Source organism: Phragmites australis, chromosome 17 (assembly GCF_958298935.1).
Source record: "Phragmites australis chromosome 17, lpPhrAust1.1, whole genome shotgun sequence".
NCBI classification, from domain to species: Eukaryota; Viridiplantae; Streptophyta; class Magnoliopsida; order Poales; family Poaceae; genus Phragmites; species Phragmites australis.
This window is the reverse complement of record NC_084937.1, coordinates 27368488-27394969: the sequence shown is the minus strand read 5'-3', so window position 1 is coordinate 27394969 and position 26482 is coordinate 27368488. Positions and strand designations below refer to the sequence as shown.

The window sequence follows — 26482 nt, the reverse complement described above, 5'->3', positions numbered from 1 at the left end:
CGTATTTTTTTTACAGATAGTCCGTATTTTTGCGAAGTGTCCGCACCTTTTTACGGATAGTTCGTATTTTTACAGAGGGTTCGCAAATTCCAAATCTAACGGCTAGTTTTTTTTAAACAACGGCTAGTTTTTTAAACAACGGAGTGTCCACAAATTTTTGCGGAGACTTCGTACCTTTCTGACTGTAACGGCCAGTTCTTATGTGTGGGGTATTTATACCCATCCTCTTCATTTGGAGAGGGTGTTGATGCTAGTGCCGGTGTTCCTCGCATCCATAATTATGACAAAAGCTTGTAGAGCTCTTCTCAACCCCTCTTTGTGAGGTGTGCATGTGATTTGTGAGAAATTCTAAGAGTTAGGTTGAGAGATTGGTGTTTGAGAACACAAGAGAGAGCAATCCATACTTGAGCACTTGTGGGTTTCGTCAAGCAATTCGTGAAGCATTTGTTACTCTTAGAAGTGAAGCCTCCTAGATGGCTAGCCGTCGCCCGGTGAGCTTCTGTTCTTGTGGTGAGCCGCAGGAAAGTTTGTGAAGGTCTATCTCGCCTCAGCAAGGAAAGAGATCAAGCTAGTGGACTGAGAAAAGCAGTTGAAAGAGATCCGGCTCCTTGGAGCTTCTTCAACAGAGACGTAGGATTCACAGTGGTGAATCTGAACTTTGAAAAATAAATCTTTGTGTCTACTTCGATTTGTTTACTTTTGAGTTCTTACTTTGATTTGTGCTTTCCACTAGATCTACTTAGTTGTACGTATTTGTGAGTGTAGGTGTTTTGTGAATATGCTAGTGAACACCTTCAGATGTATATCTCCTTGTTTGGTTCGAGCTAGAACTCATTAGACGTAGTTTACATTCGAGTTGCCTCCGTTTTTGCGAAAGGTACGCAAAAGTGCGTAGGATCAGCAAAAGTGCGAAGAATCCGTAAAATTTGCAGAGACTCCGCTTTTAACTAATCCACTGCAAGTTTGTTTGAATTGCAAGGAAGCACATATTCACCCCCTCTAGATGACATCTCGATCCTTTCACATATACATATCTTTGATAGGAACTTAATCAAAATTATAGAATCTGGCATCACAATCCACAAGCATAAAAAAGATATCAATTTTGAAATATCTAAAACAATCTTATCAATCAGAATATGTAGCCTTAGCTAAACAAAAAAACACATAGCATTTTAAACAAAGCCAAATTCCGATAAAAACCACTACATGATTTTTAATTCACGCAATAATGCATTAAAAGTGTAGTAGTGTGCTCGTTCATAATTTTTAAACAAAATTATATTAAATTTACCACCAGCATACAATTCTCACCTAGAAGGCAAGATATGGAACATCCCATGGGTGTATGTAGCAAAGGACATTAGTGTACATATATACAGCGATGTATTTTTACAAAATACCTACAATTTGACAACATATTCGAAATAGTATCTCAACAAAATAATTTGGCTTGGAACTCACATCATTTCAACTCACTCCATACAACTCACACTTCCCCAATTCACTTAATTGACACTAACAAACCATCCACTCATGTATGGTATAGCCAAAGTGTGTCACAACTCATCCTTATGAAGGAAAAGGAAAATTATGCCTCCAACACTATTAACTCTATGTTTGAGCAACTATCATAGAGCAAGTTGTGTGATCACAATGGTAAAGAGTAGCGCACACCTAACACGCAACTTAGCAGGTTTGCAACTAAGGTGGGACTAGACTAGCAGGATTGAATGACCAAAGTTATCTAGAGTTTGATATTTCTATATGATGTTTGTAGATAAAAGATATATAAGTGGAAAAGAGATTGATATCTTGATATATGGCAATTGTGCAACAACTAACCTAGGTTATAAGTTTGGGATATGGCCTCACGAGGGCCCTAGTTATTTCGAGATATTGGTCAGACAGGAACAACTTGTTAATTATTTTATTTATGATATAGTGAATTTTTAGGAAAATTAAAAATCAGAGCTACAATGAGACATATTTAGGACAGGATTTAAAAGATAGAATATTTTATACACCCATTCTTATAATATTATGTCTGCCACTGGGCAGCGGCCACCGGCGAACTGCAAGACCTCCCCTCTCGCGGAGTCTTTATGCTGTGACCGCGAGGAGCACTGGCTAGATTGCCCATTCGGATGGTCGAGCCGGGTGCCCCAATACAGTTAATTGCACATAACATTTTTATTGCATATGTTTCGGTTCTTGAAAATGTAAAACATTATTGGACTAATTCAAAGTCGTACATAGATGACATGCTAAGCACATACAAATGCGCTTTGCAAAATGTAGCTCTTGCATAGATGACATGCTAATCTCAACCTAACCTACAGGCTGAATTGATCAAATCGATGTATTTGCTGCATGTTCACTATGTCTTCTAAGCTCACTTTTGCTTAGTGTTTAGTTATATGGTTACTACAGGATCATTGCAATCCCAAACTTCATGTGTAGAAGTACCCACGATGCATGCACTTTTCAATGCTACCATATATATAGTAGTGCACTGTAGGCAAGTAGTGTATTCTTAAATAGGTTACATCTAGCTAAGGAGTTAACTGATGCTTGTGCTGCTACTGGGCTTAACTGATCAGAGTCACTCACTCACAGAAAGGGAGAGAACCAGTCACTCACAGAAAACATCTGGGAATTGGAGCTCCTGTGTGGCTAAACATCTCCCAATCAATTCGGCGATGCATATATTCCTGGATAATTTGCTTGACAAAAACAAGTCATGTGGCCAAACTAAACTGGATACCATCTCAGCGGTGCCTCTCAGCTCAAGCTCCTCCGCTTCGCCTCAAGCAAAGCATGACAAAATGTTAGCCATAGCAACAACTAGAATAGAATAGCACATCACTCGATGAGATGGGAGATTCAGAAACAATTAGCAGATCAAAATCCTCAGTAAAAAGAAAAAAAAATACATTTCGATTAGGTTTAGAAGAGAGCTAAGCTAATGACGGTATGGTGTGTTTTTGCTATTTTGCCAATACTTTTTGCAAAAGAATTGCCGCTAGTAGGTATAGTACATATGTATGTACTTGTAACGTTAAGATTGGTGAACACCTTTTTTTTTTAAATGGTTTGAGATAGCTATAATGATGAAATAATTGATAGTTATGTGCTTCTCGATGATAATTTTTATCCATTATTATTAAAAAAAAATACCTGTAACTAGATTAGATTATGTATATTTAAGTAGAAATCCACGTATGTTGTATTCTCTTCCCCATCCTTACTGTGTTGGGCTGGCATGCTGCCTCTTGTTGGTTGTCGGTCCAAGTGCACGACCACACACATGGAGCCACGACGTCGATGCCTTCGACGCTTCAATCTGAGCAAACAAAAGCAATGAAACGTTCCATTTTTATATTGCATATACATATCTTTCATCGGGACTTAATCATAATTATAGAATCTGAAATCAAAGTCTGCAATCACCAATTTTTAGGAAAATAAACAATTAGCGCTAGAATGACACATATTTAGGACATAATTTAAAAGATAGAATATTTTGTACACCCATCCTTATAAGGTTGGGTTCGCCACTGGGGCAGCGGCCACCGTCCAATAATGAGGCTACCCCTACCGTGGAGCCTTTAGACCGCAACCACGAGGATCACTGGTTAGGTTGTCCGGTTCGGATGGTCAACTCGTGTGTGTAATATAGGGATAGCAGTTTGTTCTGTCGGGTTAGGTCCCCGTAGGTTTCAGACACAGCCGGGGAAGGGGTTCAGGTGGGAAAACAACACCGCAGGGCTATCGGGTCAGGGCCGAGGCTATATTTGCCCCTGAGGGCCCCGAAACAAGCCAGACGGCCTAGCCCATGTGCATGCACATGTGCTCGATCGTCGTCGTTGCGCCCTGACTACCATAGTTGTGCCCCGCTCGGCCGCCCTCGTCTCGCCCTGCCTGGCCACCCTTGTTGTGCGTCGCCCGCCCCCCGTCACCACGCCCTAGCCGCCAACCGTCGCTACCATCAGGTCTCGGGTCCCCAATGAAGACAGGGTCGAGGTTGATTTTGCATCCTATAAGCATTTCAAGGCCGGTCAAGTTTGTTGTGTCGGGTTTCAGATCGAATGCGTTCTCGCTCCACCTGGTCTTGACCTGTCCCGTTGCCACCCTTAGCATAACAATGGCAACAAGAGCCACTACACCAAAGGACTAATGGGACGGTTCGGAAGATTACAATTCCAAACACCCGAATATGGATACAATACCTGATAGAGTTAATTGTCAGTTCTTGAGAACGTAAAAGATTGTTGGACTAATTCAAAGTCGTATATAGATTCCATACACATTATAAACAGAGCAAAGCAATGATCAACGACATGCCAAGCACATACAAATATGCAAAGCGAGACAAAATGAATGTAGCTCTTGCATAAATCGTAATGCTTATTTTTTATCCTCAACTTTTGTTGTCATGTTTTCTTGAATGCTTGCATTATAAGCTAACAAAAAATATGTATATAGCACGTGGGAATGTAGGTAGGAAAAGTAATATTTTCTAAAAAAATCTCAAATCCTCTCATTAATCATAGGAAAGAAAAACTTCAGTAGAACAAATTGTAATATTTGATTAGAATGTTAGTGCAAATATCAACACTATAATTAAGTAACAAAAAGTATGTCTTGCCCAGGTTGCAGAGCTACTATACTAAGTAAGAAGCTTTGTGGAAGCATATATTCGTTTGTCTGATATGCAATTTTCTTTCACATGTATTGAAGCTGAATTTTCACATAAAAAATCAAGCTGAAACATGACATGGGCAGAAGAAGTTTTGTATTTGAAATTGCACCTCACAAGAAGTTACCATATGCAAAACCTACGCAACATGTTTCCAAAAAACAGAAAGTATATAACTATATATATCCATGGTATTATCATTCAAGTATGCCATAGAGCATTAAAATTCATTTTAAAATATCTGCACACATAATTTTCTCAACACATTTCTTATATGATAATAGTAGCAACCCTACACCAAATGTTAGCCACACCCATAGTTTTTTAGGCGGTATTTGGTTCTTCACCATAATTGTGGCTTGCCACACTTTGGTCCACCTGTCATAGACTTGTAATTGACTATGGTGTGGCGAACAAACTGTTAGCTACACCTTAGGCATGGTTTAGCAAAGAGGTGTGGCAATGTGTAGCAATGAACCAAACATGCCTTTGCATAGCAACAAGAAGCCTAACCACTCAGTGGCTAACAGCCCTATTACTGTATAAGCCAACGGCAATACGGTGTCAAAACTTGTTAAAGCCACAACTTTACCATAACCAACCCAGTAACTACCTATCTATTGGGCAGCTGGTTATTGTGCTAGGAGCTCATCCAATTGGCAAAAAATAATTTAGCCCATGTATCCAGGGGATGAAATTGGCCAATATGGTAAAGGTTGTTGGTATCAACTAAATAGTTTCGAAATGCTTAAAAAAAAGGGAACACCATCTAGACATCTGGAGCATTGCAATCACGGAATCACCCGAATATAATTATGTTAGTTTTGTTCAATACCCTGAAAGATAACCACACAAGGGAATATAAACGACTGTGGCGCTAACAAACCAAGACGATTGATTTCTCCTTTCCAAATTCATGCTTCCAAAATAGAATCCAGCTTCACAATCCCATCCACTGCAAAGTTACCAATCTCAATTGCATCCAGAACACACTATTATTCGACAAAACCTCTGGCAAATTAAACCTCTCACACAAATTATCCTACAGTAGGGGTGAAGGTCGCATCAAATTTTGACTCTGATACTCGAGTTGCAGAGAGGAATTCGAAGCGGTGGACTCACGGCTCAGGTCTTGGCGAGCTTCCAGCGGTTGAGGGCCCTGGCAATGGGCGGCGTGAGCGCAATGGTGATGGGGATCCTCACGGGGAGCAGCGCCTTGTTGCAAATGAGGGCGAGGGCGAGCGCGCCGCCGCTAGACGCCACCAGCTCGGCCGTCCGGTTGTGCGGCCGCTCCTGCTCCGCCGCTTCGTGCGGGACCTCGTGGGGTCTGGGCGGCAGGGCGGCGTCGCGCCGGGCCTCGTCGTGGGCGGCGGGGGCGGGGGCGGAGTCGGGCGGGGCCTCAACCCCGACGCCAGGGGAGATGCCGACCCTGCGGAAGAGGGCGTCGACGTCGACGTTGTTGCTGATGGCGACGTAGAGACCGGCGAAGGAGGCGCAGGAGACGGAGATGTGGACTCCTGTCACAAATCAAATCAAACAGAGATCGAATTGGGCAAAAATGGTGAGAAAATGGGGAAAGGTGGAAGAACTCGAGGAACAGGGCAAGAACAGCGCTAGAGCTGGGCTATTCCATTACGAAAACTAACGAGTTCTGTTACAAGTCTCAACAAAAATGGATGCCTCCACTGGACCACACCTCCCAGGTTTAATACTCTGAACGGATTACAGCTCCATTGAGCGTTTACCCGCCAGGGTAACAGTAAAACAAAGTCTTAAAATGTAAAGGTAAACGGTAGCGCCGACGGCCTCCAAGACATGATGTAGACCGTCCATTCGCCCGCGAAGATGGAGCAGAACATCTTGGTCGTTGATTCTTCTAAGGCAGCCGGGTTGTGACAATTCCCCCTCCATAAGCAGGCACTTGACCTCAAGTGTCCTGGTAGTGCACAGCCGTCAGAGCCCGCGACGGTGGTTCAGTAGCTTCAGCGGGACTGTCTGGCCACCACTCAGTGATAGTTTGCTCATAGAAACTAGGGAATGTAGTGCGGATAAATCCCTTATCTTCCCATGTAGCATCTGCTTGAGGAGAGTTCTCCCACTGTATGAGCCACTGTGTCACTAACTCATCATTCCTCGGCAAACACCTGGTATCCAGTACCTTGACAGGAGATGTTTTGAGCCGGCCATTGTCATCCACCAGGGGAAGATTCTTAGCAGGAATAGCATTTGGTCCAATGTGTTTTTTGAGTTGGCTCACATGGAAGACAGGGTGAATCAGAGCATCTTGTGGTAACTGCAGTTTATATGCTACTGGTCCAATTTTTTTGAGAATGAGAAATGGCCCATAGTATTTTGTTGTCAATTTGAATGAATTTCTCAGCCCAAAGGCAGCCATTCTGTAAGGCTGAAGCTTGAGGTAGACAAAATCTCCTTCCTGGAAGGTTCGTTCAGACCTCTTCATATCTGCATATTTCTTCATTCTTGCTTGAGCCTTAATCAAGTGATCCTTTAACTGAGAGATCATACTGCTTTTGTGAGCCAAATAGTCTCTAGCAGGGCACTCAGGACCAGGAATCATGACTTCACTGATCAAAGGAGGTGGTTGGCCATAAAGTGCCTGAAATGGAGTGCATTTGAGAGATGTGTGATAATTACTGTTATACCACCATTCAGCAAGAGGTAACCAGGAACTCCATCTCTTTGGTTCAGAAAAAGACATACATCGCAAATAATTCTCAAGACACTGATTTACTCGTTCAGTTTGCCCATCACTCTGAGGGTGGTATGCTGAACTGAACCTCAGTGAAACCTTCAATTGCTTGAATAATGCTTGCCAAAAATCACTGGTGAATAATCTGTCTCTGTCAGAAATTATGGCAGTGGGCAAACCATGAAGTTTGTAGATGTTGTCCATGAAAGCATGAGCTACTGTCTGAGCAGTAAGTGGGTGGGAAAGTGGAATGAAGTGAGCATATTTAGTGAGTCTATCCACAATTACAAAGATTATATCCTTCCCATTGGATTTGGGCAAACCCTCTATAAAGTCCATGGAGATGTGACTCCATGCCATATCAGGGATTGGTAAAGGTTCAAGAAGTCCAGGGTAGTGGCACTGCTCACCTTTAGCTCGCTGGCAAGTTGGACAAGCTGACACAAAGTTTTCTACAGATTTCTTCAAGCCATTCCAGTGGAAAACTCTTTTGATTCTTTGATAGGTTGCAGCTATACCAGAGTGTCCTCCCAATGCTGATGAGTGGAGAGCTGAAATGATATTCTTTTGCACAGCAGTGTCTTGTCCTAGGTGAATTCTCCCCTTGTATCTGAGGACTTCAGAGTGTAGGGAATAATTTGGGTTGGAATCAGGAGATATAGCAAGCTGGGCAATAAGCTGCTGACAGGCAGCATCATGAGCATAACTTTTTAAGACCTCAGAAATCCAATTGGGTTGCACCACAGAGATTGCTTGACACTCCACATCTCTTCTTGATAATGCATCAGCAGCCTTGTTTTCACTACCCTTTTTATACTCAATTTTGTAATCAAGTTGTAATAGCCTTAAGAGGAGCTTATGTTGGATCCCTTCTGTCAACCTCTGTTCAGCAAGGTACTTCAGACTTTGCTGATCTGTTCTGATGATCAACTGAGATCCCAGCAGGTAGTGCTTCCATTTTTTGACAGACTCAAGAATTGCCAAAGCCTCTTTATCATAGATGGACTGTGACTGGGCTCTCTTGCTAATTGATTTGCTAAAGTAGGCAATAGGCTGTCCTTGCTGCATGAGAACAGCACCAATACCTGTTGCACAAGCATCTGTTTCCAAAATAAATGGAAGGTTGAAATTTGGAAGAGTGAGGACAGGTGCTGTGATTAGTCTCGTTTTGAGTTCTTCAAATGCTTCTGTTTGGGCTGGTCCCCAACAGAAAGAGTTTTTCTTAAGCATATCATGTAATGGTCTGCAAATCAGGCCAAATCCCTTAACAAATCTTCTGTAATACCCAACTAGTCCCAAAAAACTTCTCAGCTGGGTTATTGACTTTGGAATTGGCCAAACCTTCACTGCTTCAATTTTTGCAGGGTCTGTAGAGAGTCCATTGCTGCTGATGATGTGGCCCAAGTACTCAATTTTCTGCACAGCAAATGAACACTTGCTTCTTTTGGCATAAAGACTATTTTCCAATAGTGTTTGCAAGACCATTGTCAGATGGAGCTTATGTTCTTCCAAGGTTTTGCTATAAACAAGTATGTCATCGAAAAATATGAGAACAAACTTCCTTAAATAGGCAGCAAAAACCTTGTTCATCATGGACTGGAAGGTAGCAGGTGCATTTGTTAAGCCAAAAGGCATGACAAGAAATTCAAAGTGGCCAAAGTGAGTGGTGAAAGCTGTTTTAGGAATGTCAGAGTCATGCATTAAAATCTGATGGAAGCCTGATCTCAAATCTAATTTTGAAAAATAAGTGGCTCCACATAACTCATCAAACAAATCATCAACAATTGGAATGGGAAACTTATTTTTGATGGTAAGATCATTTAACTCCCTGTAATCCACACAAAATCGCCAACTGCCATCTTTTTTTCTTGCCAAAATGGAAGGAGAGGAGAAGGGACTTTCACTTGGCTGTATCAGCCCGTGTTCCAACAGTTGCTTCACCAATTTCTCCACTTCATTCTTCTGGTAGTGTGGAATCCTATATTGCCTCAGATTAGGAGGGATGCTGCCTGGCTTCAATGGTATAGAGTGGGTGCAGTTCCTGGAAGGAGGTAAACCAGAAGGTTCAACAAAGACAGCCTCAAATTTAGTCAGGATTGCTTCTATATCAGCATCATAATTGGATTCCTGTAGTTCTGAATTGGAAGTAATCTTTAAGTGGAGAAGATAGCCTTGGGCACCCTTGCAAACCAATTTGTCAAATTTGGGGGGATCCATGATCAAACACAGTTGTGGAGAAGTACAGTCACTGAATGTGATTGTTTGAAGACCCTCTTTGCGAATAGTCAATGTCCTGAGCTTCAGATCGATGGCAACAGGGCTGTGAAGGAATAACCAATCACACCCAAGTATCAAGTCATAGCTCTTCAATTCCAGGAGTTGGAAAGGGTTGTCAAACCTTTCCTTGTAAATCTGATAGACACAAGACTGAACATAACCTCCAGTGTGCAATTCACCACCCCCAGCTACTTTAACTGACTTCAAGACAGTATGTTGTATTGAGCAACCAGCTTTAGATGCAAATGTTACATCGATGAAGCTATGAGTGCTACCACTATCTACTAATGCCATACCTCTCTTTCCTCCCAAAATGACAGGTAGATGGAAAGTGGTAGTGTTGGTAGTACCTTTAAGAGCTTGCTGAGAGATGTGCATGAGGGATTGTTCAGTTTGATGATTGCAATCTACTGCCTCTCTATGGGACTCATCATCATCGTCCTGACATTGTATTTCTTCAGGTTCCAGAGTAATTGCATGGGCAGCATTTTGATAGAATTTACATTTCTGCTTGTGTCTAGGGGTCCAAGGAGCTGCACACTTCCAGCAGGTTCCGGGCTCTTTTGGCTTAACTGCAATAGGAGCTAACTTGTCTGGCCTTGGAACAGTGTCCAGTTTAGGAGCTTGGTTGACCAGCTGTGCATGTTTGTGAGGGGCATTTGTAGAGGCATATGGACTCTTGTGTGCAGAAGGGACATAAGCATTTTGCTTCTTGCTCAGGACTGCTTTCTCCAGATCCTTGGCAATCCAATAAGCTTCATCCAGAGTATATGGTTTGTGAGGCTTCAAATAGTGTTTGATTTGTTCTTTTAGTCCTCTGACAAAACATCTAACATAATATTCTTCCTGCAACCCTGGGTGCTGCCTTTGCATAGATGCCATCAATTCTTCAAATTTATCAATATAATTGGAGACAGAAGTATCTTGGATAAGGGAGTGGAACATTTCAACCACATCATACATGCTGTGTTCTGAGAATCTGTTACAGACCATTTGGCAAAATTGCAACCACCTGATTTGTTTTGATGAAATTCGCAGGCCAGTCCACCAATTCTCAGCCCTCCCTGTGCAATGCAAGGTTGCCATGGAGACCCACATGTCCTGAGGCACTGAGGCTAGGTCAAAATATTTTTCGCATTGGCGTGTCCAGCCACTAGGATTATCCCCCTGGAAAGATGGGAACTCTAGCTTTGGTCTAGAAATTGATAAACTGAAAGAGGGTTCAGCATTTTTGGATGACCATTTATCCTGACCATAATGTGTGGTTTGGCGACCGAGGTCAGTAATTCTAGCATGAGGAGGGACATATGTTGTTGTAGGAGGGAATCTATGGACAATAGGGTGGGCATTCATGGGTTGGGATTTGTCAAAAACATGATCTGGGTGAGTGTGTATACCATCAGCTACATGAGCAGGGTGAGCAGACCTGACTGGAACATCAGTAAAAACTACTCCATATGCAGAATTGAGACTGGATGAGGCATGAGCACCAAATAGTTCAGTTGTACCTTCCCTTTGGAGTTTATCAGACCTCTCCCCCAATTCTCCACCGTGTGCTTTATCCAATTCCTGATCTGTTGGCTTGGTAAGAGTTGGTACAGCAGGCATGCCATGGGCTTGGGGTAGTTTCATCAGAATAGCTTGCATGGAGCCCAACTGATCGAGTACCTGAGATAGTTGCATCTCCACGCCTCCAACCCGAGATCTCAGATCCACCATCTCTTCCTGAATGGTCTCCGCAAACCCCAAGCTAGAACCGTCTGCATCATCAGTATTCAGAATGCTAGAGTGAGCATTCGTCGCTGCCGACGATGCTGCCGCTGCTTTAGCTGCAGTGCGAGTCATCTTCTTCTTCTCCGGGCAAATCGGTTCGGACTTGTCCTCCCCGTGAAGATTTGCGCCGGCTGTCTACCGCCGCCTGGGTTGGAGGAACACGATCGAGGGATTTTACTCCCAGACGAACTGAGAAACCCAAATCGTGGTCCAATCCCCCTCCGTCAACTCCGCGACTCCGATTCAGCACCGATTCTCGGGATTTTACGCTCGGACAAGGGCCGGGCAACCATCATCGGAAGCCGAATCCATCGCTAATAGGCCGAGATTCGATAAGCTCTGACACCAATTTGTCACAAATCAAATCAAACAGAGATCGAATTGGGCAAAAATGGTGAGAAAATGGGGAAAGGTGGAAGAACTCGAGGAACAGGGCAAGAACAGCGCTAGAGCTGGGCTATTCCATTACGAAAACTAACGAGTTCTGTTACAAGTCTCAACAAAAATGGATGCCTCCACTGGACCACACCTCCCAGGTTTAATACTCTGAACGGATTACAGCTCCATTGAGCGTTTACCCGCCAGGGTAACAGTAAAACAAAGTCTTAAAATGTAAAGGTAAACGGTAGCGCCGACGGCCTCCAAGACATGATGTAGACCGTCCATTCGCCCGCGAAGATGGAGCAGAACATCTTGGTCGTTGATTCTTCTAAGGCAGCCGGGTTGTGACAACTCCGACGGCCACCTTGCCGTACTTCTTCATGAGCTGCTTGATCCTGCCGGTGAACGCCATGGCCGCCGCCGCCGACGACGGCGAGCCGGGGGTTTAAGATTTACGGCGGCGCTGTGAGGGCTAGGGTTTCGATTTTTTGGGTCGGATCGGATGGGTCACCGCCGAAGCGAAGGCGCTGGATGGATCCGAGTCTTTTCTTTCTTGCAAAGCCAGGCAAGCGATCCACGTCACATAATTACGCTTCTATTCAAGGAATACATTTCCCAACTTAGTTTATGTGTAGTAATTCTTTTTAGGTAAAAATCTACTTTTTGTCTCTCAACTATCTAGTTAGTTTATTTTTTGTCCTTCAACTTTAATATTAGAAATATTTTATTCCTCAACATTTAAAATTGTCAATAACCGGTCAATTGACCTATTTCAAAGTGATTTTACATACGTGGTGTTGTTGACTTGCATCTTACATGATCTGATCATACTGACTTAGCTTTTCCCATATTATGGCCCACCTATCAGCCTCTTTTTCTTCTCCATTTCACCTTCCGCCTCCTTGCACTCGTGGCCGTCGTGATGTCGTGGCCCCTCTCGTCCCATGACTCATGTTGGCCGCGCTGCAGCGGGTGCGTGATCCGGCCTCCTCCGTGCGCACCACGCTCGTCGACACACTGCTTCATGAGCAACACCGGTATACCCACCGATGACCTCGCCGCCTACCTCCTAGCCCTCCTACTCCTCTGCAACACGCGGAGGTTGAGCAATCGTGCGCACGTGCTTAGGTTGAGCGATCGTGTGCGGCGGCAAGGGATCGGTCCAACAGTTGAGATGGTGCTCCAGCGGATCTCGGTCCAAAACGGCGAGCGTATGAGCATCGCCTCGATGCGAGAAGTTAATTTCTAAGGCTTGCCGGCGGTCGAGTGGCTCAGGTGGAGCTACCCACGGTGGCCGAAGGGGAGGGAGAAGGGGCTATGAGGTGGCGACGTTACAGTGCATTTTCGGTCGAACCAAAAGGTGCACGAGCATCGTCTCAATACGAGGAGTGAATCCCCTCATCGAGGTGTGTCGAACCTCGCCCTGGTTGGGCCAGTGACGGTCGTCGGGCCTCGGAGTGGATGAGCTCTGGTGGGTGACGACGCGACAGCTAAATGTCCAAATTGGAGCGGGGAGAAGAAGAAGGTCGAGGCAGAGCTCGTGGCAAAGTAGCTCACTGAGATTTGATCGAGCTGAGGAGAACAGCAACACGACACACCAGCAGGACGAAGCAAAGGAGAGCGGGCCAGCACACCCATAAGGTGTTCTACATAGCTTTGCTGCTGGGGAGATCGATCGAGAGGAGACGCGAAGCCAAAGCCCTACTGTGTTTCATCACTATGCAATTTCGCCCCCGGTCATGTTCTCTGAGCCTCGCCGATGGTAAGCTCAAGCCTCACCTCCTAGTTGTCCCTGTCGGCCAAGTCATGTGGTCGCCGCTCGCCGAGCTCATTCATCGTGCGTGCCCAAGAGATGCTAGCCACTGCCCATGGAAGATCAGCTAGGCATAGATGCCGCCCGTCATCCCTACGATGAGTCGTCGCCTGCCATGGAAGAGTGAAGATTGGCCGGAGGCTCCGCCACGTTGAATCCTTGCTGTGTGGAAGATTCACCATGTTGTCACCCTATGGCAGCACCGCCTCTCTTACAGGTTGCCACCCTCGAGCACACGCCGTCCTTACTATAACGCGAGTCCGCACGCCCATGCTGCTGCTTGCTATTGAGGAGGCATAGAGAGCCAGGCCAGAGGCGCTGACGTGGTAGCCACATGGGCCTCTTTATCCGATATGGCACACTTGAATTAGCGTGCTTGTCCACATTAGATCTAATTCAGATATGTCACATATGTAAAACCACTATAAAACGGTCTGAGGGATGGATAGCGAACGGATTTAGAAGTTGAAGGACTTAAGATTTTTGGTTTTTGAGATGAGAGATGATTTTTAAACTAACTCAATAGTTAAGGGATCAAAAATATACTTTTCTCTTTATTTTATCTCTACTATATAAAACAAGAGTTATTTTTGTGTTATCTCTTTTCCATACTCTCCTCATATCTAATAAAAACCTCTAAAATCGAATAATTTATCAACTTTTATCATCTACACTCATCCTCCATCCTCTTTATCTCATTACCGGGTACGAATATATGACATGTTTTATAAATGAAAATAAATAAAAGAATTATGAGAAAAATTAGCGAATAACTTCTTTTTTTTCAAATCATATTTAAAATCAAACTACGATATCACTCTTAACATATTCATTCAAAGTGCTCCGATAGCACGTCCATATATCCATACTTTGAATTTATATTTGAAGTTAGCATGTTCAATAGTTTTATTTTATTATCATGCAATTATATGAGTCACGGGACCACCCCGTGGAGCAAGTTTGGATTCGCCTAGGTCCTACACGGGGGACGAGATTCCTCTACATATCTTGAAAAATTACAATTTTTAAAAACGATTCACGGGAGCAAGCATTGCAATCATGTTATATTTTTTTAACTGGTCCCATAGGGATCTATCTATAAGCCCGTGCATCGATGGAGATTTTCTATCCCAATTGATCGGCCTTTTCATATCAAACACGAGATAAATCCGTCCATATAGCTAAGTATGCCAAACATTAGCATATAAGAGCAGTAATATTTCCGTTGGTGCAAGTAAAAGAAAACCAGTTAGAGATTGGAGACATGAAGCGTGATGTTCTGTCACAAATCATGTTAGAGAACCTCTAGCCATGAGAAAAGTGAGAGGAGCGTCTCCGACGTGGAGAAAGATTTATGCGAAATAAACATTTTGATATTTTATTGGGAAAAGGCGGTGCACCTCTAGATTAGACGACACTTGAGTTCTCTAGTACCCTGATTTTTTTAGTTCCCTTATCCTTCACGTATGAGTCTTTAAATTAGTAGTTGATATACATAAATTTATAACAGAAAAGCATAGCAGCCATACTTCAATTATTATTACAGCATAAAGGTCTGGCAATACAAATGTCTAAATAACAAGATCAGTAACTGATATAAATAGATTTATAACATAATAACGCCACAGACATATTTCAATTAAGATTATATCATAAAGGTCTGGCAATACAAAGTTCTTAATAACATATGATTCATAACATACAAATGTTTGGCAATACTGAGATAACAGCCCAAATTCGCATGCAACTTGGATTGCAGCGTAGCTTTAGCCTGTTACTAATCATCTACAGCTTCAGCAAGGACGAACTTCAGGCTCCTCATCTGAAAAATAAGTAAGAGTGGGTAAGGAGGGTACTAAATAAGTTATAATACTACTTAAGAGTTTAATATATGCTTAAGGGATTAACAAGAATTAAAGCTATAGTTCATAACCTTGAGCGTAAGCGGGCTTTGATGCAGATGATTAAGTGTGATATCCGATTAAAAACATGTAATTAATAAGGGTTTTGGCCCTAGAATAAGCTAATCCATTCTCCGTAGTTCTCATCTTTTAGGTTGGTGCATATACAGTACCAACCATGCTATGGCTCATGACCGGCTTTCACCAAAACATGGCACACGTCTACACACTCACCCATCAAGGAATACTCATCCTCCAAATCTAACCAAAGTGTGACTAAACTTTGCATGTCTATGATTGTGAATATAACTATTTGAATAGAATAACACTCTATAAAGGTGTACAATTTTACCCACATAATATGCTTACCCTTCAACCGTTGCAAGTAGTGGAGTGGACACAACGACTCTCAACACCTAACCTTCTTCATAAAATTCTCACCTACGGAACGCCCCAGGGACTCCTGACTTTCATTTCATCTCATGTAGTCTCCAGCCGAACCTCAAGCACTACATAGGTCACTTGAATCTTCTCATGATCTCCTGTTGCTCTCAGCCTTTCAGTGGTTCTCAGGTTAGGTCAGAAAGATAAGATTCAAGCCATTTATCATAATCTAGGACGTGTGGTTGCACAGGGTAGTTTAACATGACGACACAATGATTCCATCTTTATCTAGCCAGGACAAACATATTCAATAGTAGTGAATACCACAAAGGCAGACTTGCTCCCAAAAGGCACCCTCTCCTGAGAGCTACCTTACTCACCTCGTGAAAATAGGTTTTCATAATTTTCATCCCGTCATCCCTCCTTTTCCCTGAAACTCCAGACCTCATTCCATACATATACAAATTCATGAAAGATAACAAATATCGATCATGTGTAATCATTTTCAAAGAGAGAAGTAATCATCATAAGTATATTAGTTGGCGAGGCATCATCTAACATTTTTTTAGAAATACCAATATAACTCGTAAACACACGCACACACTCATACCACCACACACTTGTACTCATACAGCATCAACTAAAGACTAGAGATGCAGAACTTAGATATTGATGAAGTCACCATAGGTGTCTTGCAAAAAGAAAAATCTGTCTTAGTAAGACACGCAAGGAGCAAACTTGAAATTTGATCCATGATGGACAAGGGGTAAACCACTTCCATTAACCACCCAAACAATACTTAGTTCTTAAGGCGTCATCTAACATTATTATAACTAATGATAGAAGTAAGCTAGGGCTATCATGAAACATGGTAAGCAAGTACTCAAAGTATGGCATAGCAAGATGGGTCATAAATATCACAAGTATTTGAGTTGAAGCTTGTATAAAGCATGTATAAGTATATTATGTTTTAATTTTGATGTTTTAATTTATGAAATGAAAGGAGAGGGAGAGAGAGATAGAAATACTATGCCGGACTAGATGCTATATGGGGATTTGGTCCAAGAAGGATTTGAGATTAAGGAAAAAGATTTAGGATTTCGATGGGGATTTGGTTTGAATATTGAGATTTGATTTTAATTTGAAATATATGTATATATATACAAATACATATATATTGGTTTTAGTTTCACATTAATTTATAAAAAGATTAGAAACAGAGTGAATTTTGGTAAACATCTAGATTCTAAAACACAGGTGTTACAAGTTTCAACTCGACTACAACAGGATGCATTGACGTGTTTCTTTAAGATTGCTTTCTTAATAGCAGACACATGCTCAGTGTATGAATTCTGTTCCTTCACGCTTTAATAATACTTAAAGTGATAAAAATGTAGTAGAAATAGAAAACATACAAATATCATCCAAACCTTGAAAGTGTATCTAGGCCCCCTAAGTGGGTTTTGGTTTATTGATGACAAAATGATTAAGGAACTAATATGCTTATCTAAGTTATGAACAGGTTTAAGCATTAGTTGAACAGATAAGTGACGTTTGACGCCCGTCGAAACAAATGGAGAATCAACGAAGAGTACTCAATAGGATTTAAATTCTTTTACTTTTGAAATTGAGTCTAGAATAGCCGCTCTATTAAGAGAATTGCATTTGATTGCTTGGCTAGTGTCTCAATGCTCAAACTATCCCTTAGAACCAACTAGTTGAGAGACAAAATCACCCACGAACACCGAGTTAGTTCTGCAAAAATTCACTGAGTCCGGATACTCCGGTGTTCACCGGATACTCCGGTAATTTATGGGTTAACAGACCGGAGTCTCCGAGGGAGTCTCCGCCAGAGAGTCTCTGTTAGGGCTTTATTTTAATTGAAAAAGACCGGAGTCTCCGGTGTTCACCGGATACTCCGGTAAGAGATTTAGTTTTAACCGGAGTCTCTCGGAGACTCCGGCAGAGAGTCTCGGTTAGCTTTTAATCTTTTTGATAAAAAGGACCGGAGTCTCCGGTGTTCACCGGATACTCCAATACTTGGAGAGGCCGGAGGTTCCGGTTAGTCTCCGGACTTAATGTTTTTGGAAGCCCTGTCAGGACCGGAGACTCCGGTAATTTAACAGAACTATAACGGCTAGTTCTGACACGTTCTGTGACCGTTCTGACGCCGTTTTTGGATTTAGGGCCGGATACTCCGGTGTTCACCGGATACTTCGGTCAGTTCTGACAAAATAGTAACGGCTAGTTTTTGAGAGAGGGCTATAAATGCTTTCACACCCTATGGCATTTAGAGCTTGCTGTTGCTGGTGAACTTTAGACCTCTTAAGCACTTTAAGAGCATTCAAAGACATTCCAACCACCTCTAGTGCAAAGTTTGCAAAAATTTAGAGAGTTTGTGTTTGGAGAGGGTTTAAGCCACTTGAGTATTGAGTTCTTCATCGAGCATTCACTGCGATCATTTCTCTTGAAGCTTTGTGTTTCTAGACGGCAAGGCGTCGCCCGTAGAGCACCCAAACTTGTGGAGTGCCACGGGAAGTTTGTAAACATCTTCGAATTGAGTAAGAATTTCTAGCTTGATCTTGGTGGTTGGTAGAAGAGGATAGGGTTTGAAAAGATCCAGCTCTTTGTGAGCTCCTCAACGGAGACGTAGGCACTTCTTTGTGAGGTGGCCGAACTCCGGGATAATCTCTTGTGTTCGTATTCGTGCAATTTGTTTTATTGTGTGAAATTTGTGATTCATCATACAAATTACTCTAGTGATCATCTTGCTAGTGTTAAATGTTATTCTAGCTCTGTGATATCCAGTAGACCTAGCTTCAACCTTAGATTCTTGCTATTTGTTTTAATTCATAGTTGTTCTAGAATTACTGTATAGACCGGAGACTCTGGACTAGATCGGATACTCCGGACCAGACCGGAGTATCCGACAGATTTAATCCGCTGTTTTAATTTTAATTTTCAAAAAAACTATCCACCCCCTCTAAACACTTTCAAACCTCGAACAAGAAAAGAGCATCAAGCAAATACACGGACAAAACCATAGTTAAAGCAACTAGAAAGAGACAAAAGAAATTGGTAAGCACATGCTAAGTATTATAATATTTATCAAGCAGTAATAAAAAAGAATGTAAATGTACAGTACACAGAAAATTAAATTTACTATCACTAATGACCCTTGAGTGAAAATTTAGGTTGAATAGCAATTAAGTGAGCCTATATTATAACAGAAAGAAAGTACACAAGGAGAAAAAAAAAAGAGCAGCATGAAGACTTATCCATCCACACCCTTCCAGTGGGCCACCGTTCAGCACCCCGGTGTACCGCCACCACCTCGACCTGTCCCTCCGCCCGTCGCCGTCGTTTCGACGGACTCTCTCGGTCTCTCCTCTCCCATTCAACGCTGTTCCAGAAGCCGACACCCTCTCCTCGCCCGGCGCGCCGCGCCACAGCCGCCGTCCCGAGCGTCCTGCAGGAAATTCAATCTGATCCATCCACCATGGCCTTCGCCAGCTCGCTCCTTCCTGCGCCGCCCTCGCGCGTCTGCGCGGGTCCCGCGCCCGAGTTCGCCGCCTTCTCGCCGGCCAAGAAGGGCGTCTCTCTCGCCGCCGTGCGCCGCCGGGGATCACGGCACGGAGGTAATCCTCCACTCTTCCGTACTCCAGTCTGTTAACTTAAGCTGTGCCCTTTCTTTTCGCCTCTACTTGGTGCCCGAGGCCTGCTTGTGGAATCGCTCGAGTGTAGGAAGAATCTCCTGGGCCACGTTGTTCTTGCAAGATGTTTGTAGAAATGCTGGAACGGAGAGTCCTTGGGGATTATCCTGTGTTCATTTGTCGGAATAGAAGTGGCTCTAGTACGGACCCCAGTTGTAGAATTGCATTTCTCTCAAGAAAAAATTCAGGGTCACGTGTAACTGCGAAAAGTTGTATTTTTCTGCGTTTTTGTTTCGTCCAAGTTCAATCAAATGCTTTTATTTTTATGCTAGTTGCAGAATCATGCTTCTCTAGTTTCCAACAGCCAAATAGCGTGTTCAGGAAACACAACCTAAATCAAGAATTGGAAGTGGATACCTTGAGTTGGGTCTTGCAGGAAGGAGTGCGGCCAAATTGCAAAATAGGATAGCTTGGTGGGAGTTTAGAGAACCTGAAAATCGAACCCTTTTCATTTGCGACTTAGCTTGTAAAAGAGTATCCTTTATGTTTATATTTTACCATTTTTTTTAGAAACAGGGAGGAACCCCGATTTTGATTAACGAAACCGACAAGCTTAGAGGTCTTATTACAGCAAGCTAAAAAAAGGAAACACAACAACACAAGAGGAAAGGCAACTTGCCATACAACGTTTATGTTTTACCAGTTAATGTGAATCATTCCTCATGCAAAAGGCACTAACATTTATTTTTGGATAATCAGTGAGGGCTGAAGCGAATGAATCTCGAAGTGCTTTGGCTGTTGATGCTCTCTCGCAGGTTAAACATGTTCTGCTTCCAGTCACTGATCGCAACCCTTACCTTTCTGAAGGCACAAGACAGGTCCATCTTTATCTTCAAAATACTTCAATTTCGTTATTTGTCTTTAGCTAATTTCTTAAGGAGTATGTAAAACATATGTGCTAGATAGATAATCGCAGCTCTTTATCATAGGCATTGCAGCAAGTTATTTGCTAGTGTTTCTGATTTGCATCCTTTTAGCACGGGACACTTCTATCAGCCAATTGCCAGGGCAGTTTGATTCTGGCCCTTGTATAGAAAGGCAGTCTTAGTAAGAAAGATATGTTGGCTGCTCGATCCTTTTTCCTTTAGGGAGTACCATTTATGTTGTTAACTTCCTTTGTACGCACCTTACTGCACCATCACTGGCAAATAGTGGCTTTACCTGTGACGGTTGTATGACATATCAGGCTGCAGCAACAACCACTTCCCTAGCAAAGAAATATGGAGCAAACATTACTGTGGTTGGTACGTTCTTTGTTTGAAACATTGCTTTATGTGCTTCGGGTATTTCACATTTTTGCTTCCTCATAGCATTAAACCACTGTATAGTATTCTAAATCTGTTGTTAATTTCAGTTATTGATGATAAACCAAAGGAGTCGGTCCCAGAGCACGATACTCAGCTGTCAAGCATTAGATGGCATCTCTCAGAAGGTTGTATGGTGCCATTTGAGTCATCTGCATCGACTTTTTGTGCTTTTTCATACTGCAGTGCTGAGCTACTGTCATACCTGCTTCTGTGCAGGTGGATTTTCGGAGTTTGGACTGATGGAGCGTCTTGGGGAAGGGAAAAAACCTACGGTTATCATCGGAGAAGTCGCTGATGAGTTGGAGTTAGACCTGGTTGTCCTAAGCATGGAGGCAATCCACTCGAAGCATGTTGATGGGAATTTGCTGGCTGAATTCATCCCGTGTCCTGTTCTACTGCTCCCGCTCTGACATGCACATTGAGCTGATTTTGCGCATGTAATGCTTTCGAGGCAAATGGTCTGTTTTTCTCTTTGAAGATGTAATTCCTGCCTATTGTCTCGATACGATGCATTTGTTTCAGGATGTTTGTATTCTTTTGACGCAATTCTGCTAGACTTGTGATTATGTGAATATTGCTGAAAAATCAGATCAAGTTCCTTATTGGAAAAAGGATGTTTGCAAAACAGAAAGGGGTAGGGGACAAAAAAAGAAATCTGGAGATGCGGGGTATCAATCCCCGTACCTCTCGCATGCTAAGCGAGCGCTCAACCATCTGAGCTACATCCCCGTTGGATGACACTGCAACGTCATTTAGATGTCAAAAGCAAAGCTTATGGAGAAGAGATCTAAATGATCTCCTGATCAATTCCATACTCGTCTGCGTTCGTGCACCACGGCACGGTTTCTATCTGCTCAGCTTACAGCCTCAGACTGGCCTTAAAAATGAACTCAACATGATTTTGCCACGAAGCGAGCAAAACACATCCACAAATAATGCAAAAACGCATTCGCAGCAAGGGATCGATAGCGATCGGGATGACTACGAACAAGAGAAAAGCAAGGTATAGCAGTGTATCTGAAGTTCTGAACTTATAAATGCATGAAAGAATGCACTGAACTTGTCATTGTACAGAAATAAACTGCTAATTTCCAGGGCCCGAAAGGGGACAAAGGGTGCAGTCCAGCGCTTCAGAGGACCTCACGCCGTTAATGCGCTACCTAAGCCATTGGTAGTGATAAAAAAATGTTAACATAAATCACACTGAACGATTTTAAATTTGAAACATCCCTGCAAGTAGGAACTGGGAACCAGAGTTCTTGTGGCACTTTAATCAACTGAAATGGTCGATTTCTCTTCACATGAAAAATTGAAGTAGCCGCTGAAAGGATCACAAGGCTCCACCAGTCTAGAAGTCATCATCGTCTTCCTCAGCGATGTGCTTCGCTAGTTCTTCCTCCTGCTGGAGCTTCTCGCGCCTCTTCTCAGCGCTCTCCTTTTCCTTGTGAGAATTCGGAGGAAACCGCAGTGCCTTGACTGCCTCGTTGTGCATGTTCAGGCAAAATGCTATCCTGGAGTTGAAAGCTATCTGTGGCTCATTTGTTGAATAGACATCACCAGTCTCCTTAGACACCATCCAACCATTGGCGTGATCTATGGTGGCATCAATTGCCCCATCCCTGATGGCCTTGGCTACAATGCTTTCCGCGTCAGCAACAGGGTTCTCAGAGTCCAACCTCAGCTTCTTGGCAATATCAGCAAGGGAAATCCTTGAGTATGAGATGCTGATGTTACGCAATCCAGTCCGGATGACATTGTGACGCAGTCTCACTATCAAATTGTGAGTCCTGTCTGCACTGAAAGTGCTCGAAAATTTGTCTGCAACAGCTCTGAATAACTCCAGGTCCCCAACTCGAACAGCCTAGAGAGCATACATGAAAAACAATCAGAACTGCAGCATTTGGCAGCAGAGAGAGAGAGAGAGAGAGAGAGAGAGAGAGATTACATTGGTGAGCTCAAAATATGGTGTCAAAGCCGCCTTCATTCCTTTCTGCATGAAAACAGTTCTCTCTGGTATCTCCCCTAACAATAGCCTCACAATTATTGCCCATTTGTTGCACTGAATACGAAAACCTCGAGCTGTAGTGGGTGCCTTTCGGGCAGCTTGCAAGAGGCTTTCCTTAGCATCAGTGTACTCCAACTGAATTGTCCTAATTTTGCCCAAGTAGAACAAATATCGGCAGAACTGCATCATCAAAAGTTAGAGGGTAGCACTTTTTTACAAATATCTACACATAATCAGAGGACAGATCGTTATACTTCGGTCATCATCAAATAAATAAACAACCTCAGCGTAAATTACCATGTCATATTGCTTATCACATCCAATGCACAATAAATTAGTAGAAGACAGGACAAGAAATGAATTGGCTCACAAACTACCTGTTGATTGGAATGTGCTTCAAAACGTTGTGCCTTTGACCTTAGTTTTTCTGCCTGATCGTACAAGTTGTAGTGCAGGTAATTGCGAAGAAGCAGATTGAGAAGAGTTTCCTGCATTTGAAACAGAAGTCAGCTTCTACAAATTTGACGGTATTTAAAAGTAAGACTACTAACAATTGAAGATTAGGGTATTGGAACAACCTGACCAAGCTCATCACGGTGTAAAGTTGCCATTCTGTGCAACATCAGGAGAGTTCTGTAAAGAATCAAATGCATGAGAAATTGATAGGTAAACCAGAACTGGGTACAGAAGAACTTCTAAGAGACTATCAAAGGAAGTTTGTTTGACCATCGCATGTTGGGAAATGGGAATCGCTGAAGTTCAAATTAACTCACCCACGAATTTCAGCAAGGGTATTGGTAAGCTCATGGACATATGAGTAATACAAGTACAACCTAGAAGCTAAGACATCAACTGTTCTCCTGTTGAGATTCTTCAGACGAGTAATGCTTGCGGAGGCACATGTTTTTGCCTGGGGGAATTCAAATTAGTATGTTTCCCAGTGAATAACGAAGTAGAGGAAAATCCCAGACGCACCTCATCGTATTTCTTATGATCAATGAGGAAAATAAGCACAAGCAAGTAACAATAAATTTCAATCTCTGGGAGACCATGCTTGATTGAAAATTGAGCTGCTGAAGCAGCTGTTTCAACATCCATTTCACTTCCATCTTCCTAAAAAAGAGTTAACACCATATAAATATCAGAACTTCTGAAAGAGGAAAAGTAACCACATTCAAAGTTTCAGTTTGTACAGAACAAACATAAAAAGTTTGAACTATCAAGCAGGCAGCGGAAGAAAGAAACCTAAAGTTTTGACATGAGCTTCAATAGTGGAAGTCATCTACAGTTTAGCACGATAAGCAGTTATTCTATGCCCATACTGCATTATAGATAAAGTGAAACTTGATTCAGAAAACAGGTCTAGATAATGAGTTCATCTATCCTTCTAACAAGCATGGCGATCTCGCGTGCACAGCAACAAATGGGCCACAAATCGGCCAATTTGCTATAACAATGGATAAAACAGGAATAAATCTTAAGCATCTATTATGCCCACTGCATCACCATAGAACAGCTACGGAGCCAAGCCACAAATAACAAACACGGAATGGCCGAATCCTTTGATTTTCAAGTCTTACAGATCCAAGATACAAGCCCCATCGCGAATTTATCCAATTACATGAGTATGTTCTAACTAGCAGGTGGTGTTAAGCATAGCACTTAATTCCAACCGCAGAGTAAAAGTACCTTGGGCACGAGGGCGGAGAGGCGGGCAAAGGCGTCGGAGGACGAGGGCAGCGCGAAGGCGAGGAAGGCGGCGACATCGTGGGCAGCGAGGCGGCGGCGGACGGCGATGGTCAGGCGGACGGCGCGTGAGATCCGGCGGACCTCCTTGCTCAGCGACCCGGCCTCGACCACCGACGCGATCTCCTTCAGATCTGCACGCGACGGGGCGCGCACAAGCGTGAGTTGCTGTGGTCTCGCGCGACAACGAAGAGAAAAGACTAGGGTTTTGGAGGGATACTGCGTCAGGAGGAGAGGGGGAAATACTAACGGTGGAGGGTGGATGGCGCGGGCGCGGGAGCGTCGGAGGAGGCGGTGGCGGCGGCGGGCTGGGGCTGGGAGTCGTTCATCTCGACGTCTTCCGGCATCGTGGCGTCGGCGACGAGGACGACGAGTGCTGTGCGGGGGGAGAGCGGCGGGGTGGGGCCGTGGGGGTGAACGGGAGGGACTACGGGCTAGTGCAGGCCGAAGGCTTCCTATATTTCTTTTGGTTTTTTAATTTGTACCGTTGTAAATATCATGGTTTTAAAATATAATATCACTATACTTTCAATATTTAGAAGTATATTATCAGAGAAAACTCTAGACTTATAAAGAAATCCATATATCAAAACAGCCCATGTAATATTTGTACCTAAGAGGTTAAAGGTAGAGACTGATTTATACCATCTCCACTCTTATCTCTTTGCTCAAAATAAATCCTTTAGTATTGTTCACGAATAATGGTTCAACAATTGATGTTGTCTGTGGGGATTCGGTTCTAAAGAGTGAGGAGATCTTTGGATCAAGCAGATTCCGATTCGTGCTTGTGGGCCTTCGTACCAGCAAGGTATTCGCACATGCAGGACCTTTGTACTAGGCAAGGTCTTCATCAAAAACAATCCTTCTTCAGACCTTCGTTGACAAACAATTCTTCGTTAGTACTTCATCGAACAATCCTTCGTTGGACCTTTATCCAAAGATAACCCTTTGCCACACTTTTATTGAGGAGCAACCCTTTGCCAAGACTTCCTTAGGGAAAAGGACTTCATCATACCTTTGTTGACGAATAACCCTTCATCACACTTTTGTCAGGAAGCAACCCTTTGTTAGAACTTCATCAGACTTGGTCACCCTTTACACAAGAAAACAACCCTTCCTACGAGAAGAACCATTCATACAAAAGGCCCCTTTCGTACAAGAAAACATTGGAACATCCGATGTTAACATCGGAACTTCTAGTATGTATAATTTTTCTACGTATAGAGAAAATTCGTCAATACCAAATACCGTCAACTCGAGTTAGATAAGAATAAAAATAAGCATCCACCAACACATGCTAACCAAATTCAAAACACATTAACTATTATCAATATCTCATCATATGTAAACTAAGACATTTATCCACTTAATTTCTCACATTTCCTACCAGAAGAATCATTCATACTAGAGACACCCTTCGTATAAGAAAACAACCCTTCATACAAGAAGAATCATTTATATCATAGGCACCCTTCGTATAAGACAATCTGCAACAGATAAATACATACTACCGCTGCTTTTTTTTTTCCGTATAAATTTTGCCTTACATGTATCGCATCATCGCACGAAGCCTTTGGAGTAGCGTGCAGGCCTTCGGACAGATGGGCTTCGTCCTCACGCACGGGGACTGGTTTCATCCTCGTCCTCATCCCCGTGGGGCCTTCGGATAGGCTTCGTCCTCGCACGCCAGTAGGCTACCTTTGCCTGATGAACGGAGAGACCTTCGGCGCTGAGCAACCTTGGAACGTAGCCTTCGGAGGCTACCTTCGA

General features: G+C 43.1%; 3 protein-coding genes across 3 annotated transcripts; 1 reads left to right on the top strand and 2 right to left on the bottom strand.

Annotated features, from left to right (window-relative positions):
- Positions 1-5580: 5580 nt before the first annotated feature.
- LOC133897951 (uncharacterized) lies at positions 5581-12407 on the bottom strand. The gene is made up of 3 exons (XM_062338787.1): positions 12196-12407; position 10543; positions 5581-6216 (listed from the first exon to the last, which is right to left on the bottom strand). Exons 1-3 carry the CDS (start codon positions 12253-12255, stop codon positions 5828-5830), a joined length of 450 nt encoding a protein of 149 aa, XP_062194771.1. The 5' UTR covers positions 12256-12407; the 3' UTR covers positions 5581-5827.
- Positions 12408-19236: 6829 nt separating this feature from the next.
- On the top strand, positions 19237-21572 carry LOC133897164 (uncharacterized). Its single transcript, XM_062337778.1, has 5 exons — positions 19237-19579; positions 20354-20472; positions 20841-20898; positions 21009-21086; positions 21178-21572. Exons 1-5 carry the CDS (start codon positions 19441-19443, stop codon positions 21369-21371), a joined length of 588 nt encoding a protein of 195 aa, XP_062193762.1. The 5' UTR covers positions 19237-19440; the 3' UTR covers positions 21372-21572.
- A 401-nt stretch (positions 21573-21973) lies between these two features.
- On the bottom strand, positions 21974-25162 carry LOC133897163 (probable 26S proteasome non-ATPase regulatory subunit 3). Its single transcript, XM_062337777.1, has 8 exons — positions 24963-25162; positions 24656-24846; positions 23942-24079; positions 23740-23876; positions 23545-23599; positions 23344-23454; positions 22907-23146; positions 21974-22822 (listed from the first exon to the last, which is right to left on the bottom strand). The coding sequence occupies exons 1-8, from the start codon at positions 25057-25059 to the stop codon at positions 22310-22312; spliced, it is 1482 nt and encodes a 493-aa protein (XP_062193761.1). The 5' UTR covers positions 25060-25162; the 3' UTR covers positions 21974-22309.
- Positions 25163-26482: the final 1320 nt, after the last annotated feature.

Excerpts from the sequence above, each read along its gene's own strand:
- LOC133897951 (XM_062338787.1), bottom strand. The coding sequence starts at position 12,255 with ATGGCGTTCACCGGCAGGATCAAGCAGCTCATGAAGAAGTACGGCAAG.
- LOC133897164 (XM_062337778.1), top strand. The coding sequence starts at position 19,441 with ATGGCCTTCGCCAGCTCGCTCCTTCCTGCGCCGCCCTCGCGCGTCTGC. Across the intron at positions 20,473-20,840 it reads TTTCTGAAGGCACAAGACAG|GCTGCAGCAACAACCACTTC; the intron begins GTCCATCTTTAT and ends ATGACATATCAG. Across the intron at positions 20,899-21,008 it reads AGCAAACATTACTGTGGTTG|TTATTGATGATAAACCAAAG; the intron begins GTACGTTCTTTG and ends TGTTAATTTCAG.
- LOC133897163 (XM_062337777.1), bottom strand. The coding sequence starts at position 25,059 with ATGCCGGAAGACGTCGAGATGAACGACTCCCAGCCCCAGCCCGCCGCC. Across the intron at positions 23,455-23,544 it reads ACCGTGATGAGCTTGGTCAG|GAAACTCTTCTCAATCTGCT; the intron begins GTTGTTCCAATA and ends TTTCAAATGCAG. Across the intron at positions 22,823-22,906 it reads CATATTTTGAGCTCACCAAT|GCTGTTCGAGTTGGGGACCT; the intron begins GTAATCTCTCTC and ends TATGCTCTCTAG.